General features: G+C 35.7%; 3 protein-coding genes across 3 annotated transcripts; 2 read left to right on the forward strand and 1 right to left on the reverse strand.

Moving 5' to 3' along the window:
- Positions 1 to 4,284: 4,284 nt before the first annotated feature.
- LOC141460023 (uncharacterized) lies at positions 4,285 to 6,463 on the reverse strand. The gene is made up of 2 exons (XM_074139625.1): positions 6,305 to 6,463; positions 4,285 to 4,850 (listed from the first exon to the last, which is right to left on the reverse strand). Exons 1-2 carry the CDS (start codon positions 6,350 to 6,352, stop codon positions 4,389 to 4,391), a joined length of 510 nt encoding a protein of 169 aa, XP_073995726.1. The 5' UTR covers positions 6,353 to 6,463; the 3' UTR covers positions 4,285 to 4,388.
- A 3,036-nt stretch (positions 6,464 to 9,499) lies between these two features.
- Positions 9,500 to 12,054, forward strand: LOC141460019 (uncharacterized). Its single transcript, XM_074139621.1, has 2 exons — positions 9,500 to 9,660; positions 11,214 to 12,054. Exons 1-2 carry the CDS (start codon positions 9,613 to 9,615, stop codon positions 11,760 to 11,762), a joined length of 597 nt encoding a protein of 198 aa, XP_073995722.1. The 5' UTR covers positions 9,500 to 9,612; the 3' UTR covers positions 11,763 to 12,054.
- Positions 12,055 to 14,614: 2,560 nt separating this feature from the next.
- Positions 14,615 to 16,690, forward strand: LOC141460020 (uncharacterized). Its single transcript, XM_074139622.1, has 2 exons — positions 14,615 to 14,765; positions 16,101 to 16,690. Exons 1-2 carry the CDS (start codon positions 14,718 to 14,720, stop codon positions 16,641 to 16,643), a joined length of 591 nt encoding a protein of 196 aa, XP_073995723.1. The 5' UTR covers positions 14,615 to 14,717; the 3' UTR covers positions 16,644 to 16,690.
- The last annotated feature ends 1,750 nt before the right edge of the window (positions 16,691 to 18,440 follow it).

Genomic DNA, 18,440 nt, shown 5'->3' on the forward strand with positions numbered 1-18,440 from the left:
GTGTATGGAGAGGCCATGGCAGCTCCAGAATATTCTTTTAGAACAGGGGTCGGCCAAACTTTTTTTTTTATCATGTGGACCCCCCTATATAATTTTTTGAAATCTCCATCGACCCCTCCCATAAAAGTAATTTTCAGTTAATTAAAATAAAACTATATCTATTAGGTCGGACAGTGCAGGACATTTCAGTCAAAAACTCCTCCGACTCAGATAGCTGGACGCTCCTTTCTACGGCGAATAATCTCTTACTCTTCACAACGACCTCAACATTCCCTTCAATAGACCAACTCGCCAAGACTAAATACCAAAAATACCATACTACTCTCTCTCGACTAGCTCTAATCCTCTTGTACTGTCTCTCGCTTCCTCTGACATTCCTTATAATCCTCCTCGCCGACTAAATCGCCAGTGGCCCCGCCACTTCCTTGTAGGCTGAAGACCTAAACGCCATTACTCTCCTATCTCTCCTCTCTCCTCTTTACATTCTCCTCTCTCCTATAGAGAGTGCTACCGCTGGGTAGTTTCTCTCCTCCTGCTCTCCTTCCGCACCAGTTCATCTCATTCATCTCCATATTTACTTATTGTATACAATGTATACAAATTGTAAATTACAAAATAATTTTTTAAAAAAAATCTATTAGGGTACTGTGTTTTGTACATTTATTTTATGATTTTAAACATTTATTAAAGTAATTTTACATTGTGTAACAATAGTTTTATAAGAAAAATATCTTAATGTTGAAATTTAAATACCTTAATATTTACTAAAAAAATAAGAGGGCATTCATAAATGATGTAACGACACTATGGCGGGGGGGGGGGTAGAAAAATGGTGACACTTTGTGACAAGGGGGTGTTAGGGGGATAGAATCCGCGTTACGTCACGCTTTTTTAAATCACTTTTTCTTTTTCCTATTTTTTGAATAGCGCGCGTTTTATGTACCATATGATTTTCGTTTTCATCGACTGAGTTATCGATATGTCGGTATATACAAGAGCGCTACTCAAAGACTGTTGTTTTGACATTGGTTTTTATGGCTGCCCGTAGTGAATTCGTTGAACTAAAATTATCGTGATTGATTCTACCAGGCTTGTCCATGGGACATATTTTTCTGTCCCATCCCATGGCAATTTATGCCTATCCCATCCCATCCCATCCCACGGGATTCCCATTATAATATTAATATGGAATACAGTTCAAATAAAATTATTAAATTTATGAAAGTTTACGTTTAGTGTCTACTAAATAGGACTACATGTACAAAGGGACATGCAAAACGACAAAATTTATTAACTTTAACACACGAAAAGTATAATCTAAGTATGACAACTCAGTATCATTCTGACACTCTCATTCTATTTCTGAGTCACTCTGCTCATTCAGCACACTATCAATTTCCTATCAATTTTGTTGCACTTACGCAACTGCAAATTTTAGCCTAAATTTATTTTACAATATCAAGTATCGACTACCATGGGAAATACAAATGTGTGCTGTCCCATCCCATGGGACGTTTCTCATGGGATTCCCATGGGAATAACATTCCTATGGACAACACTGGATTCTACCGTTTGTTGACAATAAGATCGGAAATTTATGTTATAAAATGTCAGAAAATCTTTATCAACGTTTTTACAAAACCTGTAAAGAGTAGCATTTCCTTCAAATACAAGGAAAATATCTGCCGAACAAAGTAAAAGAAAAATGGAATGAATTAAAAAAGATTGCAGCCGGAAGTAAGAAGGAATTAGATTTATTTCTTTTTTTAAACTAACTTCCTTGAAGTATTCAGGGTGACCAGAGTTATATGCTCCACCCACTTTTTAACGGCGGGAAATTTCGAAAAAATAAAAAACACGTATTTAATCATTTTTAGTCTAGTTTATTTTCAGTGATTGACCCATTTTTTTAAACCCCTGTATCTCGAGATACAGCATCCAACTTTTGTTTTTCAAATGGAACGTTATATTTTTTGTTGCATATTTTTGTAGTATTTGAGCTCCTAAAAACAACAAAAAATTTTTTTTTAAAATCGGTTAGGTTTTTCCAAAGTTATGGTAATTTAAAATATGGAAAACAAATTTAAGTTTATTGTCAAAATTACGTTATTTTTTTTAAAGAATCTATTCAAACTGGGCACAATCAACGGATAGGCGAGTCAAAACTCTGGACTCCCACGTTTTGCTTGTAGCAGCAGTTATGGTGGCGAAGTCAAGATCTAGACAGGCTAGAGTTATTCGACGTTTCAGATCATCGACTGAAGCCACGGGACAAAGGGGGGGGCAGGGGGTCAAAATAGGAGATTTTTAGCGTTACGTCATTTATGGACATCCCCCTACTTGTAATTATAAATAAGTAAAGTAACTATAGTGTTGCTACTTAATTAATGAGATGGGTGTGCTCCTGGTGTTTCTTTGCAAGGTTCGAAATGGTTTTTCCTTCGACCCCCTACTTTTGTAAAATAGACCCCTGCGGGAGGGGGGTCTATATAATCCACTTTGGCGACCTCTGCTTTAGAATGTCTACGTAAGGTTTCTCCCACTGATCTTAAAACTACCCTAAAGTACCTGAGGATAGTATTCATTAGAATAGTACCATCATGTTGCCCTAAGAAGAATGGATGTCTGGCTTCTCTCTCTCTCTCTCACTCTCTGTCTCTCTCTAAAGTGCCATTACCTTTTATTGTACTGGATTACCACCTGTATAATATTAATAAGCATCAAATGTGTGACTGAATTTCCTGAAAATCAGTGCCGCTTTAACGAATAGAATTTTTTTGTCTATTATTTATATGGTTTCTCTTATACAGGATGATCCATTTAAAACGCACCAATCGCAAATAACTTTTTAGGAAAGCGAAATTTCTAAAAAAACCCGCGAAGTAAACTATATGTTTTCTTGGATCTAGTTTTCAAATTTTTCACCCCCGATGCTGTAGCTTCATTTTTCGCGGAGTTACGGCTAAAAAACCGATTATGATTTCATAAGGACCACTGGTTTTGACAATGATTATGAAAACTACATGAAAAATTATGAAAAATGACATTAACCCCGTTTCGATATTTAAGTCGAGATATTTAAGATCAAAGTTACAATTTTATCTATTCGTGAACGGTTTTCAATATTAATTTTCCACCAGAAATACACGTTTTGGGAGGTCCTCTGATTACAAAAAAATATTATTTGAGACTCAAAGAACAAAAATAATAATAATTGAAGATTTAAAAAAAGTAGTGTAATGTAATGGTTATGGGTGAGGCAGAATAAATTTATTTTATCATCGAATAAGCAACCATCACATCATTTTAATGCACCCAGTAGGCAAGACTTCTTGACCTAACATTACGGTAAGAATCTCTTGCTAGGGTGTTGATTTGGTGGTCAAGAGCGTGGCTTTGTAAGTGGGAGATCCCCAGTTCGAATCCCGCCTACGACTACATTTTATTTAAAAAACTATTATTATTTTTTAAGTAATAAGAATGACTAAATACGTGGGATTCAAACTGGGGATCTCCCACTTACAAAGCCACGCTCTTGACCACCAAATCAACACCCTAGCAAGAGATTCTTACCGTAATGTTAGGTCAAGAAGTCTTGCCTACTGGGTGCATTATTAAAATGATGTGATGGTTGCTTATTTGATGATAAAATAAATTTATCCTGATTCACCCGCAACCATTACACAATACTACAACAGGTTTTTAAATCTTTAATTATTATTATTTTTGTTCTTTACGCCCCAAATAACATTTTTTGCAGCCAGAGGATCTCCCCAAAACTGGTGTATTTCTGGTGGAAAATTAATATTGAATATTCGATCACGAATAGATGAAAATTGTAACTTTGATCTTAAATATCTCAACAAATATTAGGGATATCAAAACGGGGTTAATGTCATTTTTCATAATTTTTCATGTAGTTTTCAAAATCATTGCCAAAAACCAGTGGTCCTTATGAAACCTTAATCGGTTTTTTTAGCCATAACTCCGCGAAAAATGAATATACAACATCGGGGGTGGAAAATTTGAAAAGTAGACTAACAAAAACATATAGTTTACTTCGCGGGTTTTTTTCGAAATTTCGCTTTCCTAAAAAGTTATTTGCGATTGGTGCGTTTTAAATGGATCACCCTGTATATTCTATCAGATGGTTCAAGGCCAGTGGTGACGTTGCATTCGAGGAAGGAAGGAACTTCACCAATGCTTCACATCTTCCTCTAAAAGCGGAAGTTCTCCTAAAAGAATTGTTATTCTTCTGGAAAGCGGAAATAAAAGTGCCCCAAATTCTTTTTAAAGAATATATTTTCTTTTATATTTTTAAACAATTGTCTTATTTAGAATTACAATTTCATTAGTTCCAAAATGTGTAGCTATTTGGTCAATTCATATTATTGGGTACATTCATTATAAATTTCGCGTATTTCTTTGGCCAATTTGGTAACGTCCAGTTCATAAGCATTGAAGGTCGGTACAATCTTTGAGATCTCTACGCTGAACTGCCAAATACTTTGTGTTACACACACTGGCTGAGTAAGTACAAAGCCTGAAAAACATCCGGTCAAATCGCCAACAAACTTCTTAATAAATTGAGTCAGATCAACGGTAACGTTAAAAGTTTTTTGCAAGATCTGATTAATAGCTTTTATGCCTTCTTCCATACGTGGACAGCCAAAGATGTCGTCAGATTTAAGATTTTTTAATTGTTGTACGCCTTCAAATTCATCTAGTACAGCCGACTGTTCTTGTAGCAGTGATTTCCTGAGTGATTGTAATTCTGTTAGTTCTTCGTTTAAATCTTCTGTAATCTTGTCTAACCATTCAGAATCTTCGTATGCAGGTAAACTGTTCACCTGGAGAAATGATAAAAATTGAAGAATACTGTGTTGGAGTACTAGTACTATACCCTACATCGAGGCAGAGGAAGAAGGATCTAAGTGTATGCAAGGTTTTGGCAAAACTTTGGAAGCTGTTTGAAAAAAAGAAAAAGAAAATCTCAAAAATAAAATCGAAAAATCATTAAAATGAAACTTCCGTTCCAGGAATTTTTTTAGAAAATATTTAATCTTTCTTTCAAACATGTTGATACTTGCTCAGGTCAACTAACAGCGGTGCGATTTGTCAGTATAGAAATAATAATAATAAAAAGTGCAACGTTAAAAAATTAATCTTTCTTGATTTTATAAATAGCATAATTGTACTGAAATGGCACATTAGAGGCAATCCTCACCCTACATTTTTTTGAGGCGGGCTTTACGTCCAACTACCAGTTAGGTGTCGCGGACGGAGGCGACTAGCAAACATACTTTACTATAAATTTCTCATATTAACCATTAAATAAAATACAAGACCTAGACCGGGGGAATCGAGCCCACTAAACCAACAATACATCTTAGCTTTGCGGGTCTAGACTATAACCGCCTAACATACTTCACTATAAATTTCTCATATTAACCATTAAATAAAATACAAGACCTAGACCGGGAATCGAGCCCACTAAACCAACAATACATCTTTGCATTGCGGGTCTAGCCTATAACCGCCTAACATACTTTACTATAAATTTCTCATATTAACCATTAAATAGAATACAAGAGCTGAGACCGGGAATCGAACCAACTAAACCAACAATACATCTTAGCTTTGCGAGTCTAGCCTCTAACCGCCTAACATACTTTACTATAAATTTCTCATATTAACCATTAAATAAAATGCAAGCCTAGACTAGGGGAATCGAGCCCACTAAACCAACAATACATCTTAGCTTTGCGGGTCTAGTCTATAACCGCTCATTTACCGCGGCGCCTCTACATCTCCAATTAAATGGCTTCAATGATTTTATATTAAATTTTTTTGAAGCACGTCAACATTTGAAGTGATTGGCGCGGCCGTAGTTTTTTTCCAGTGCATTGTCTACATCTGGAGAGTGTTCTCTCGTTACAGACAACTCGTTCTATCACAGGAAAGGGAGCTGTAAGAAGCTCCTAGAAAGGGAGAAAAAAAATCTATGGGCTGAATTCAGACCTAGGATCTCGCATGTTGGGATCCCGTTTACGCTAATCCTCTCGCTTTAAACAATTCATTGGAGCACTTTTCTGGGAAAGCCCTTCCCCAAAAAAGGGATAAAAAATCAACCGAAACGTTCCTTCCGGTTAAAGAAATTTGTTCCCTAAAATATTAAAATAATTTGTTCCCACATGGAATTTCAAAACATTTATTTCAAAAAATTGATAAATTCCATTTATTTGCAGTAGTAGTTGAATAATTTGAACAAATCAATTTAAATAAATTAATAAAACAATAATACCTGTGCGCTAATAAGCAGCAGTAAACTGATGGCAAAGAAGACGCGCATGTTTCGACAGGTCCGTGGTCTTACAACTTAGTTTTGAAGACGGTACAACTAGTAATGGTAGTGTGAGTCTTATTGGCTTTATATAGATACCCTAGAGGCATTATCATAACTACAAGGACGTAATTAATAAATTTATTAATTTGAATTTATTGAAGAAATATTCCTGTTTCTATTGTTCGGTACTTATTTAATATTATTGTGGAAATTTTAATTAATTTTAAGATGGGATGTTGTAATTTCTTTACATAGAGATATCTAGTTATCTTAGTATATTTCTTAAATTTCACAATTAACACGCAGTATATCTGACATTTAATATTTTATTAATTTACCCATCAAGTGTTTCAAGATATCACTTACTGTACTAGTGCCAAACATGTACGCAGTTCTCTTGTATGTTTTCAGGCGGGGCTTAACGTCCAACTACCAATTAGGTGTCGTGAATGGAGGCGACTAACAAGCATACTTTACTGTAAATTTCTTTTATTAACCATTAAATAAAATCCAAGACCCAAGACCAGGAATCGAACCCACTAACCATCAATACATCTTAGCTTTGCGGGTCTAGCCTATAGACGCCTAACATACTTTACTATAAATTTCTCATATTAACCACTAAATAAAATCTAAGGCCTAGACTGTGAATCGAATCCACTAACCAACAATGCAGCTTAGCTTTGCGGGTCTAGCCTATAGCCGCCTAACATACTTTACTATAAATTTCTCATATTAACCACTAAATAAAATCTAAGGCCTAGACTGTGAATCGAATCCACTAACCAACAATACATCTTAGCTTTGCGGGTCTAGTCTATAACCGCCTAACACACTTTACTATAAATTTCTCATATTAACCATTAAATAAAATCCAAGACCTAAGACCGGGAATCGAACCCAGCACCACAATGCATAATAGTTCGATTGTAACCAATCATAAATAAAAACTCAGTGTTGCCATACAGTGTTGCCAATAAGCTATTTATTATACAAGGTTCTGGTTAGAACCTGTACTTCTCAACCCCAAGTTTGGAATATTCAACATTCAAGACTAACTTCAAAGAAATTACTAAGTGTACGTACAAAAGAAGTATTCAAAGTTTGCCATTCATGCTTCAAAATATACACCGTACTTGCAAAGTTGCATAAAATAACTTTATTCTTGATAGAAATTTGATCTCAAATATCTTTCAAAACGCCTCATGAGCATAAATACATAAATCCACAATTTAGTTTTGTAGCTAATTATGATGTAAAGGAATCTCAAAAACATAAACGAACTAGAACCGCAAGCAAAATGTTATTAGGAGCCGCCTACTAGAAGAAGAACAGAGGTACAAATACTATTTTTTGTATATTAATTTTATTATTATTATATTAAAAATTTACATTAGCCTACTTTTAATAAAAAGTGTTGTAAAAGGTTAATTAGGGACACCCTTATTGGGCCATAATATGTAAATTAAAAACATCATAAAGTGAGGCCGACCAAGCTGTAATTATTATATAATACATAATCATAATAATATAATACATATTTTTTTAAAAATTATTTAAGGCACGTCAACATCTGGGGTAATTGGTACTCCCGGGCAGCCTTTTTCAGTTCACTGCTCGGGTGCCAATCTCGTTACTTAGTAATACTGTCCCATCACTTCTACTGAGCTGTCTTGCATAAAGGTGGAGCTCTCAGCAAAGCTCCTGCACATTTATGCTCTCCTGTTACAAAAGTAACTTATTTTTTACACTTACCTAACTTATTGCTATTAAAAAGAAAGTTTTATTACAATTAAGTCACCAGTACCAGAAAATCATAAACAAGCAAGCACTGTACTCCTAGTTGCCTTGAAATACTCCATTATTGCCCCCCTCCCTACATAATTTCTATTGGTTAGAGTAGGGGTCGGCAACCTATTTTAAGTAGAGAGCCATTTCTCCTTAAATAATTTTAATAAATCTTACCAAGAGCCGCAAGGATGATAGTGTAAACAGACTCTGTAGATCATTTGTATTCGCAAATTATTATTTTATGATATTCAATAACATTTAATTGTTTTATATATTTATTTTCACTTATTGCAAAGTAAATAAACAAATAAATAATAACTAAACCTGTATTTGAATGAAAATGGCGACAGTCCTATATATTACGTACTTTATTTTAATATAATTCTATTCAATTTCAAACCAAATCTCATTTAAAAATATTTTTGGAAAAATATTTTTACTTTAATAAATGAAATTTTCATTTGTTTCAATAAAATTGAAATATACAATTTATTTTGGGCAGTCTGAAGAGCCACCACAATTTGGATAAAAGAGCCGCACGCGGCTCGCGAGCCGCGGGTTGCCGACCCCTGGGTTAGAGTATAGTTTAGAAAACTGGCCTTTTTGCCAAATTTTAAAAATTGTGCAATGTGTTCGTCCTTACATTAACCTGTACACTTTCTAACCACACCATATCAGGTTCGCAAGTTAAGCTCCTACGTTGTTTAGCTCCTAGATTATGTTACCCTGATACAAATATTCAATTGTTCCTCATTCTTTATTTATTTTTTAAATTACTTCTATTTTTGATCCAAACTTTAGTCTAAATAATTATATTTAAGCAACAAAAAAAAAAATGCTTATTTCTTATGAATTTTTAAAAAAATAATCTGTATTTAAAGTATGAAATCTGTAGTTTAAGAGTCATTTTGTGTATTTAAATCTTATTTATTTGTGATTGTTTGTTAGTTTAACCTCGAACATTTCTTTATCCAGAAATCTTTTAAGTGTTATTCAATATTAGAAGCTAACGCGTCTGGGCGTCACCCCCCCCCCCACCCCACCATTGCTTATGTAGATTGCTGTCATAATGGTGGGGATAATCTCATTAGTCACCATATTTACCAGGAAATTTACTTTTAACTCTTAAATGTTTTGTTTTAACAGGAAATCATAAAATATTCAACTTAATAAAATTATTAGTTATAAAACTTGATTGATGCAAATGATCACTTGAATCTATCATCTTTATACCGATAAACAAAATAAATGAATTGCCAGTTTAAAGTTTAAACTTCTAAAACAAAAGATTAGTTTGAAGATTAAAGATTAGGTTTAAATAATAATGAAAAAATAGATAAAGAAACATTCCATTTGATTTAATGGTAATCTCACGCTATAAGTGGGTATATAACACTAAGACACTCCTTTAAATCTCGATTCGTTCCATCGTCAGAGTCGTCAGAGCAGCTTCCAGCAGCTTCACAATATTCAAAATGAGAGTTTTCTTCGCCGTCGGTTTATTGATGTTGATTAGTGCTCAGGTAAAAATATTTTTTTTTATTTTATAAATTCACCTGATCTTCTCTATTTACTATCGTTAAAGTTACATTTTATTTTTTTATTTTTTTCAAAACTAGCCATCCACTGTTAGACTTAGAAAAGGCCATCTGTATGTTGTCCCTGGTTGCTCGAGCTCACCATAAAAACTTACAGTCCAACTTGTACGCCATTTATCACTTCGCCACATTCTAGAACATCCTACTCGGCGATTAAAACCGCCAGTGGCCTCGCGATTTTCTCTTTTCTGATTAAATATTCCTAGAGGATATTTTTGGGAGTAATACTAATAATAATAATTTTTTTTTTTATTAATAGAGGGGGAAAATGCATAATGCAACGTCGTGGGAGAAATGCCCACGGTATGTGGGACACTCACCCACTAAAAATCCCACCTCCTCAACAGGCAGAGAAACCCACCCTGGAACCACTTGCGCATTACTTCAGGGTGGTGCCTCACAATAGCTCATACGAGCTCCAACTGGCCTTTATAATCTATTACGACAGGAGCAGACGGAAGTTCAGCTCCTGAATAATAATAATAATAATAATAGGGGGAAGGGATTAGCTATGCGGTTAGCATACTGGACTTCCACGCGGAGGTCCTGGGTTCGAATCCAGCTGCTGACCCTTAGACTTTCTCTTCCTAGGAGCTTCTTCTTACAGCTCACTGTCACTGGTGATGGTCAGTGTTGTCTGTAACGAGAGAACACTGTCCGGAGGCCGGCAGTGCACTGAAAAAAGCTCCGGGCGCTAATAACCTTAGATGTTGACGCGCCTTAAATCATTAAAAAAATAATAATAATGGTAATAATTTATTTATTATTTTTTTTTTAATAAGTGAGGAAAACCTTGATAAAGGTACCTTCAATGCAAACGGTTATGTGGGATTCCTACCCACTGAAAAACCTCACTTCCTCGATTTCCTTGATGGACCCAGCCCGGGGACCGTTTATCACATTACTTCCGGCTGGACCAGGAACAACACTATACTCTCCGTCATTATTCCATCATTTCAGCTGAAGTGTTCCTCTTCAGCTTTCTTCTTTTTCAAAAATATCGCTGACCGGTCTTGGTCTACCTTAGTCCAATCGGCTAACATTTTGCCCACGATATTGTCTGGGGTAATGCTCCTCCAACTCCAGTTGCATTCTTTTTTGGTCCCATCTCTTACACTAGAAAAATGTGTGCCCGTGCATCGTCCTGAAGTCCCTTACAATAAACACAGCAAGCGCTTTCCTACTTTTCTCATGGTGTACAGATACTTCCTAAAGCAGCCATGACCTGTTAGGAACTGAGTCAAGTAGCAAATTTACTGGACCATGTTTTCTATCATACCATCCTTCAATCCTAGGAATCAACACTCTTGTCCATGCTGCCTTCTTGCTACAGGACTCCCATTCTTCTTGCCACTTCTTCATCAGTGTCTCGTCTGGCCTCCATTTTAATTAGCTATCGATTTTCTCAAAATAATAATAGTTAGCATTCAATAGGATTGTAATTTCTTCCTTCTCACTGTACTTTTATTAATTTTCAGGTGAACAGTTCACCTGCAACATTGGACAAAGCTGACAAAACCTTTGAGGAAGAGTTTGATAAGATAATTGAAAAATTAACCAATGAAATTACTGTATCACAGAATTATGGAGCAGAACATCCGGCAGTTGAACAATCGGAATTACTGCAGTGTTACCAACAAAGTATTTTACAACTACACATGCTGAATAAGACCAGCGTTGATGATTTCTTTCATTGTGATCGTTTGAAAGAGGGTTTCCAAAAAATTGGTGAAATCTTGCTGGATTCATTTAAGATCAGCGGAGAAGTATTGAAAACATTGTTACAGCGTTTGGGTAGCTGCATTGGCAAAGATCCGGTAAGCGAAGCTTTGTGCTTGACCCAAGGAATTATTGACTTTTTCACGGATATTAAAAAGCTTGTACCAGAATTTCAAAAGTATGCACAGGAAATCAATCAATTGGCTAAAGATGTTCGAGAAATCTTCAATTATTGTGCACACTACAAGGATAAGGAGTTTAATGAGCGATTGGCTGACATTTTTAAACAAACAGACATGTGCTATTAAAATTGTAAATTTTTGGTAATTACCCAATAAATCTGTAACAAAAAAGCAATTTAGTAACTTTAACTACTTATCTTTCCATTATGGTTACCCGAACTAAGGTTCTAGGTTCAATTCTAGGATGCACTGGAAGTGAGTTGTCAAGTCACCTGCATTCTGATGGCTGCTTTCTTTAAAATGTTTCCGCTATCTCCTACTACACTCAAGAAATATAATTATTTTTAATTTAAGGCGCGTCATCGTCTGAGATTTTTTTTTTTTTATATTGGTATCAGTGTTTACACTATTAACCAATCAACAACTTGTATTTGTTTTTAGCAATAACTGGCTGGTAGGGTTTTAAATATTATAATTTTTAATAAATTATATTAAAGAGGAATACACGTAGATATTATTTGAGAATATTATCCCCCTTAAAATAGAGGAGAACAGTGCAATATCTCGAGATTTCGTTAAAAAACTTCCGTCTGAGATGATGGGCGCCCAGAGCTTTTTATAGTGCACTGCCGGCCTCTGGACAGTGTACACTTGTTACAGACAACGTACATATGTAAGAAGCTCCTAGGAAGAGAAAAATTTTAGAGGCCACCAACTGGTTTCAAACTCGCCAAGTTAGTGTTGGTTACTGTTGAAATTTGAATCAAGGAGTTAAAACAAATTTTCAAATCTTCAATTCGTCTTATAGAAGTATTCAACAATTTAGTAACTTTATGCACTTATTCTTTCCATTATAGTTTCCCAAACTAAGGTTTTAGGTTCAAATCATTGGATGCACCGGAAGAAGGACAGTGCGGTTGTGAAAACGGATCCTACACCAGAAGCGACCAAGAGATCAACTATATCAGGAGGACGATTTGGGTCTGATGGCCAATAGGTGGGTTGGTCGGGGGAGAAAAAGGAATATCCTTGGGAAAGAATTAAGTTGTTAAGGAGGTGGTCACAGGAATTGACCAGTCTGCTACCCCCAATGGGAATGTTTTGCATTGAAGTCTCCTCCCGCAATAAATCGGCGACCGAAAGATTTGGGGATAATAGATTGTGAAGGAAGGGAAACAATAAACTGCTGATATGGTGATAGGAAAAGGAAAAAAATTGGAGTGATATTGAGATGGATTGATAGGAGTCGGTGAATTGTGATAGGTGCAGATTATGCTGTAAGGAATTTGAGGCTAGGATAGCGGTACCACCTTGAGCGAGCTCTCAGTGCTGTACTGTCGGTTCTGTATGTAGTGTAACCATTTATGGTGAAAACGATGTCAGTCAGTCAAGTGAGTTTCTGTAACGAGAGCTACGTCAACGTGTTTGTCATTCAATAATATTTCGAGTTCATTTTTATGTGTCAGTAGTCCGTTTGAGTTCCAGAGAAGAACTGTGAGAGGCTTTGAAGATAAGGGATTCCTGGGTTAGGATTTGAGAGAAGTCGCTAGTTGATGGGAAAGATCAATATTGTGAGCAGGTGGAGGAAAGGTTGAGGGAGTAATTATGGGTGTAGGATCTATTGGGACTGGAGTGTTGGGAATACGTTTGGGTTTTGATTGTGGCGCTAGCTACTTGGGCGTAGCTTGTAGTCGGCTTTACTTGTTGTCTCCATCCTTTGGAAGTGGGACTGCAGGGTTGAGATTCTCTCTCTCTCTCTCTGGTGATTTTTGGAGGTAGCTGAGGCTGTGTAGGAGTGTGTACTGCGACTGTCTAGCATGACGGTTGATGCTGTCCTCGTGATTACCTGATTTTCAGGGATGAACTGTTGCGACGCCATAATTTACTTCAGGCTGGACCAGGAACCACTACCCATACTCCGTCATTTTTCCATTATTTCAGCTGAAGTTTTCCTCTTCCACTTTCTTCTTGTACAAAAATATCGCAGACCGGTCTTGGTCTACCTTAGTCCAATCGGCTAACATTTTGCCCACGATATTTTCTGGGGTAATGCTCCTCCAACTCCAAGTTGCATTCTTTCATGTTTCGCTGGTTTTCTTCGTAGCTCACGATGTATTACAGCCTTTATAACTTGCAGGATGCGCCCCACCTTCACATTGGGCACAGGTGGCTGGCATGTTTAGTGGTCCTTGGACAGACCGCAGAAGGATGAGCTCCAGGGTGGTCGCTAGAGGTGTAGCCGGTGTGGCCGTACTCCTGGTACATCTCACACACTAGTTCATTAATTCTTCTTCGATGGCTCCTCAACGCTGATTCTTGTATATAGCAAGTTCTGCAATTTAATGATATCATAACTACATTTATTTTTGGCCAAGTCGACGAAGAAGAGGGGAAGAGGTGCTTTGGTTCTGGGGTGCAAGACTGGGTGCACTCTCTTAAATACCCGAAATTGCTTTTCTTGTAGCTCTTTTTTTCAGCTCACCCACCGGGGTGGAATGATGTAATCCTCTGATTACATCACGGTAGCATTTATCTTCGTTTAAATGATAACAGTGAAAAAATCAAAATGTTGTTCCTGTAGGTATTTCAATGCTTTTCTGTAGCTATCGCCATCGTTTGCATAGAGCAAGAGGTCGTCAGTTCTTGCTCTGTCAGAAAAATTTTCATTTCCAATTAAGGAAGGAAGTGGTGGCAGAAATCGACAATAGTTTTCAATATTGATGATACAATGATCCCCACTACTCTTCGCAGCACTATGATTTTACTATTAATAGTTATAGTAAAACTATAAAACTATTTACAGTATATACAGAAAATAAAAAAATAATTAACAGAAAGTTAAGAAAATACGAAAGAAAAACTCAAAACGAATCTGACTTCAAAAAATCATAATGAGGAAAATGTTTGTACACTCGTCAAATTTCTCAAAGGCACTTTAAAAAAAGAAAAGAAAATAAATAAGGAAAATTCCATTTGATTTAGTCATCTCACTTATAAGTGGATATATAACACTAAGTCACTCCTTTAAATCTCGATTCGTTCCTTCGTCAAAGTCATTCGAGCAGCTTCGCAACATCCAAAATGAGAGTTTTCTACGCCGTCAGTTTATTGATGTTGATTAGTGCTCAGGTACAAATATTTTTTACTAAAAAATTCACCCATTAGTGTTCTTCTCTATTTACTATCGTTAAAGTTACATTTTATTTTTTCAAAACTAACCATCCACTGTTAGACTTAGAAAAGGCCATCTGTTTGTTGTCCCTGGTTGCTTGAGCTCACCATAAAAACTTACAGTATCATTCCAATCCTCTTGTCCACCATTTATCAGCTAGAGCTGGAGAACAATCCAGAACATCTTAGACGATGAAAGCGCTAGTGGTCTGCGGTTTTCTCTTTTCTGATAAGAGTAGTTAATCTTAGAATAACAGTAATAGTAATTCAAGTTTTCCGATAACAAAGAAGTTTCAAATAAAAAAAGAAAATCGTAATTTCTAATAAAATTAGGAAATAAATTAGGATTAATTTTACTTTTCAAAGCTGCTAAATTAAGAAAATTTTAGAACATAAGAATGTAAGTTCACCAGAGAAAATGCCAGTGCGTATTAGAGAGGATTTCCTGCAGACAGACTTTCCTTTTAAGCGATTGTAATTTCTTTCTTCTCACCGCACTTTATTGATTTTCAGGTCAAATAGTCCAAAAGGATTGTAATTTCTTTCTTCTCACCGCACTTTATTAATTTTCAGGTCAAATAGTCCAAAAGGATTGTAATTTCTTTCTTCTCACCGCACTTTATTAATTTTCAAGTCAAATAGTCCAAAAGGATTGTAATTTCTTTCTTCTCACCGCACTTTATTAATTTTCAGGTCAAATAGTCCAAAAGGATTGTAATTTCTTTCTTCTCACCGCACTTTATTAATTTTCAGGTCAAATAGTCCAAAAGGATTGTAATTTCTTTCTTCTCACCGCACTTTATTAATTTTCAGGTCAAATAGTCCAAAAGGATTGTAATTTCTTTCTTCTCACCGCACTTTATTAATTTTCAGGTCAAATAGTCCAAAAGGATTGTAATTTCTTTCTTCTCACCGCACTTTATTAATTTTCAAGTCAAATAGTCCAAAAGGATTGTAATTTCTTTCTTCTCACCGCACTTTATTAATTTTCAGGTCAAATAGTCCAAAAGGATTGTAATTTCTTTCTTCTCACCGCACTTTATTAATTTTCAGGTCAAATAGTCCAAAAGGATTGTAATTTCTTTCTTCTCACCGCACTTTATTAATTTTCAGGTCAAATAGTCCAAAAGGATTGTAATTTCTTTCTTCTCACTGCACTTTATTAATTTTCAGGTCAAATAGTCCAAAAGGATTGTAATTTCATTCTTCTCACCGCACTTTATTGATTTTCAGGTCAAATAGTCCAAAAGGACTGTACTTTCTTTCTTCTCACCGCTCTTTATTAATTTTCAGGTGAACAGTTCACCTGAAACATTGGACAAAGCTGACAAAAACTTTGAGGAAGGATTTGAAAAATTAACCAATGAAATTACTGAATCCCAGAATTATGGAGCAAAACATTCACCAGCTGAACAAACGGAATTGCTGCAATGTTACATAAAGAGACTTGTACAACTAAACATGCAGTATGATACCAGTTTTCATGATTTCTTTCATTGTGTTCGTATGAAACAAGGTTTCAAAAAAATTGGTGAAATGTTGATTGGTTTTTTTGAAATTGGCATAGACACAGTGAATACAATGCATAACATGGTTTTAAGTTGCGTAGACACTGATTCGGTAACCGGGGCTTTGTGCTTGATCCATGATATTATTGATTTTCTCACAGATTTTAAATCTTATGTACGTAAATATGAAAAAAATGCACCACTAATTCGTCAGTGGGCTAAAGATGTTACCGAAATGTTCAATTATTGTGCACAGTACCAGAATAAGGAGTTTTATAAGTATTTGTCTTACGTTTTGAAACAAACAGACGTGTGCTACTCGTATTAAAATTGTAAATTTTTGTAATTACCCAATAAATCTATAACAAAAAGCAAGCAATTTAGTAACTTTATGCACTTATTCTTTCCATTATGGATACCCAAAGTAAGATTTTAGGTTCAATCATAGGATGCACCGGAAATGAGTTGGCAAGTCACCTGCATTCTGATGACGGCTTCCTTTAAAATGTTTCCGCTATCTCCTACTCCACTCAAGGAATATATTTACTTTTTAATTTAAGACGCTTCATCTTCTGGGGTGATTGTCGCCCAGAGCTTTTTATATTGCACTCTCAGTGCTGTACTGTCGGTTCTGTAAGTAGTGTAACCATTTATGTGACAACGATGTCAGTCAAGTGAGTTTCTGTAATGAATGCTGAGTCAACGATTTCGTCATTCAATAATATTTCGAGTTCATGTTTATGTGGCAGGAGTTCCATAGAAAAACTGTGAATGGCTTTGAAGATAAAGGGATTCATACTATACTACTCTGGCCTTATAGACCTTAGCCACCAACAGCTTTTCCACCGTTCACGGTGTCCCTCGCAGCCGTTCTCCAATCGTGCAGGGCCGACCGCCACAACATCGTCCTCCACGGTGTCATCTCAGCCACCTCTCAGCCTTGGCCTGCCTCGGGGGGGGGCCTTCTCCCGCCAGGATGCCCATACAAATGCTCTTTTTTGAGCCCATATATCATCCTCCATTCAGTGTATGTGTCCCAAAACATCGCAGTCTTCCTGCCTTTTATGCAAGACACAATATCACAGGCTCACCATACAGTTCATCCACTTCTTGGTTCGTCCTAATTTTGAAGCCTTCCTGTACTCACAGGTCCAAATATTCTCCTACAATATTTTCCTTTCCCAGCAGGTTTCGAACTCGAGATCTCCGCATTGGAATCCAGTGTACTTTAAAAACAGCTGACCCCAGATTTAACAATTATTATTTGAGAAGATTATTTATTTTTTATTATATAATACAATGTATCGCTATAATAGAGTTTGTTGACAAACAATAAGATAAAATAAACTTACACTTTTAACTTTACTGATAATTGATTACTTCTTCCTAAACATGGCAGTTGTAACAAAGATAAATTAAAAATATGAAGAATATAACTGAAAATCATTCTTTAAAAAATAAAATGCTTAATGTATTCCCTTTTTTAAAGGCAAGAGACGAAAAATAATATATCTTAATATAACAAAATCATATTTTTGAGAAGATATTGTTATCGTAAATAAGTGGTTTTTCACAAGAACACAATTTGTGTGTATGTGAGTGAATATTTAGAATTTGATACTTCCGTTTGGTGCAAGCAGAGGACATAACAATAAGATTTCAATCAATATCAATCAATCGGAAGCAAGTCTTTACCAAAACAAAATTTTCAGTTTTGTCGTAGACGTCTCTACCCTTGAACTTTGATGTGTGAAGATCGGTAACTATTATTTGATATCATTTATCAAGAAAAGATCGATGAAGGACATTTTCTGAAACCGGAAAATTTAAAGGCAGACCGGTACAGACATAAGGACCACTTAGTGAAAAACTTCCTTTTTGACTGTCAATATTTCTGTTAAAAAAAAAGAAAAATTGAAAATAGAAAATAGAAAATAGAAAATGTTCTTGATCACAGCAATTGTACCTAGCAAAAAAAGGGAAGAAAAGTGCATCGAGAAAAATCTAGGTTCTTGGAAAAATCTCCACTCGTCGGTTAGTTCTTAAAAAACGCTCATTAAACGGTCGTGTAACCTCCAAATTTTAATTTTAGGATAACATCTGGAACGGCGTTCAGGAATAGGGA

This window comes from Rhodnius prolixus, unplaced genomic scaffold (genome assembly GCF_049639745.1).
Source record: "Rhodnius prolixus isolate KJV_2025 unplaced genomic scaffold, Rpr scaffold_6, whole genome shotgun sequence".
NCBI lineage: Eukaryota > Metazoa > Arthropoda > Insecta > Hemiptera > Reduviidae > Rhodnius > Rhodnius prolixus.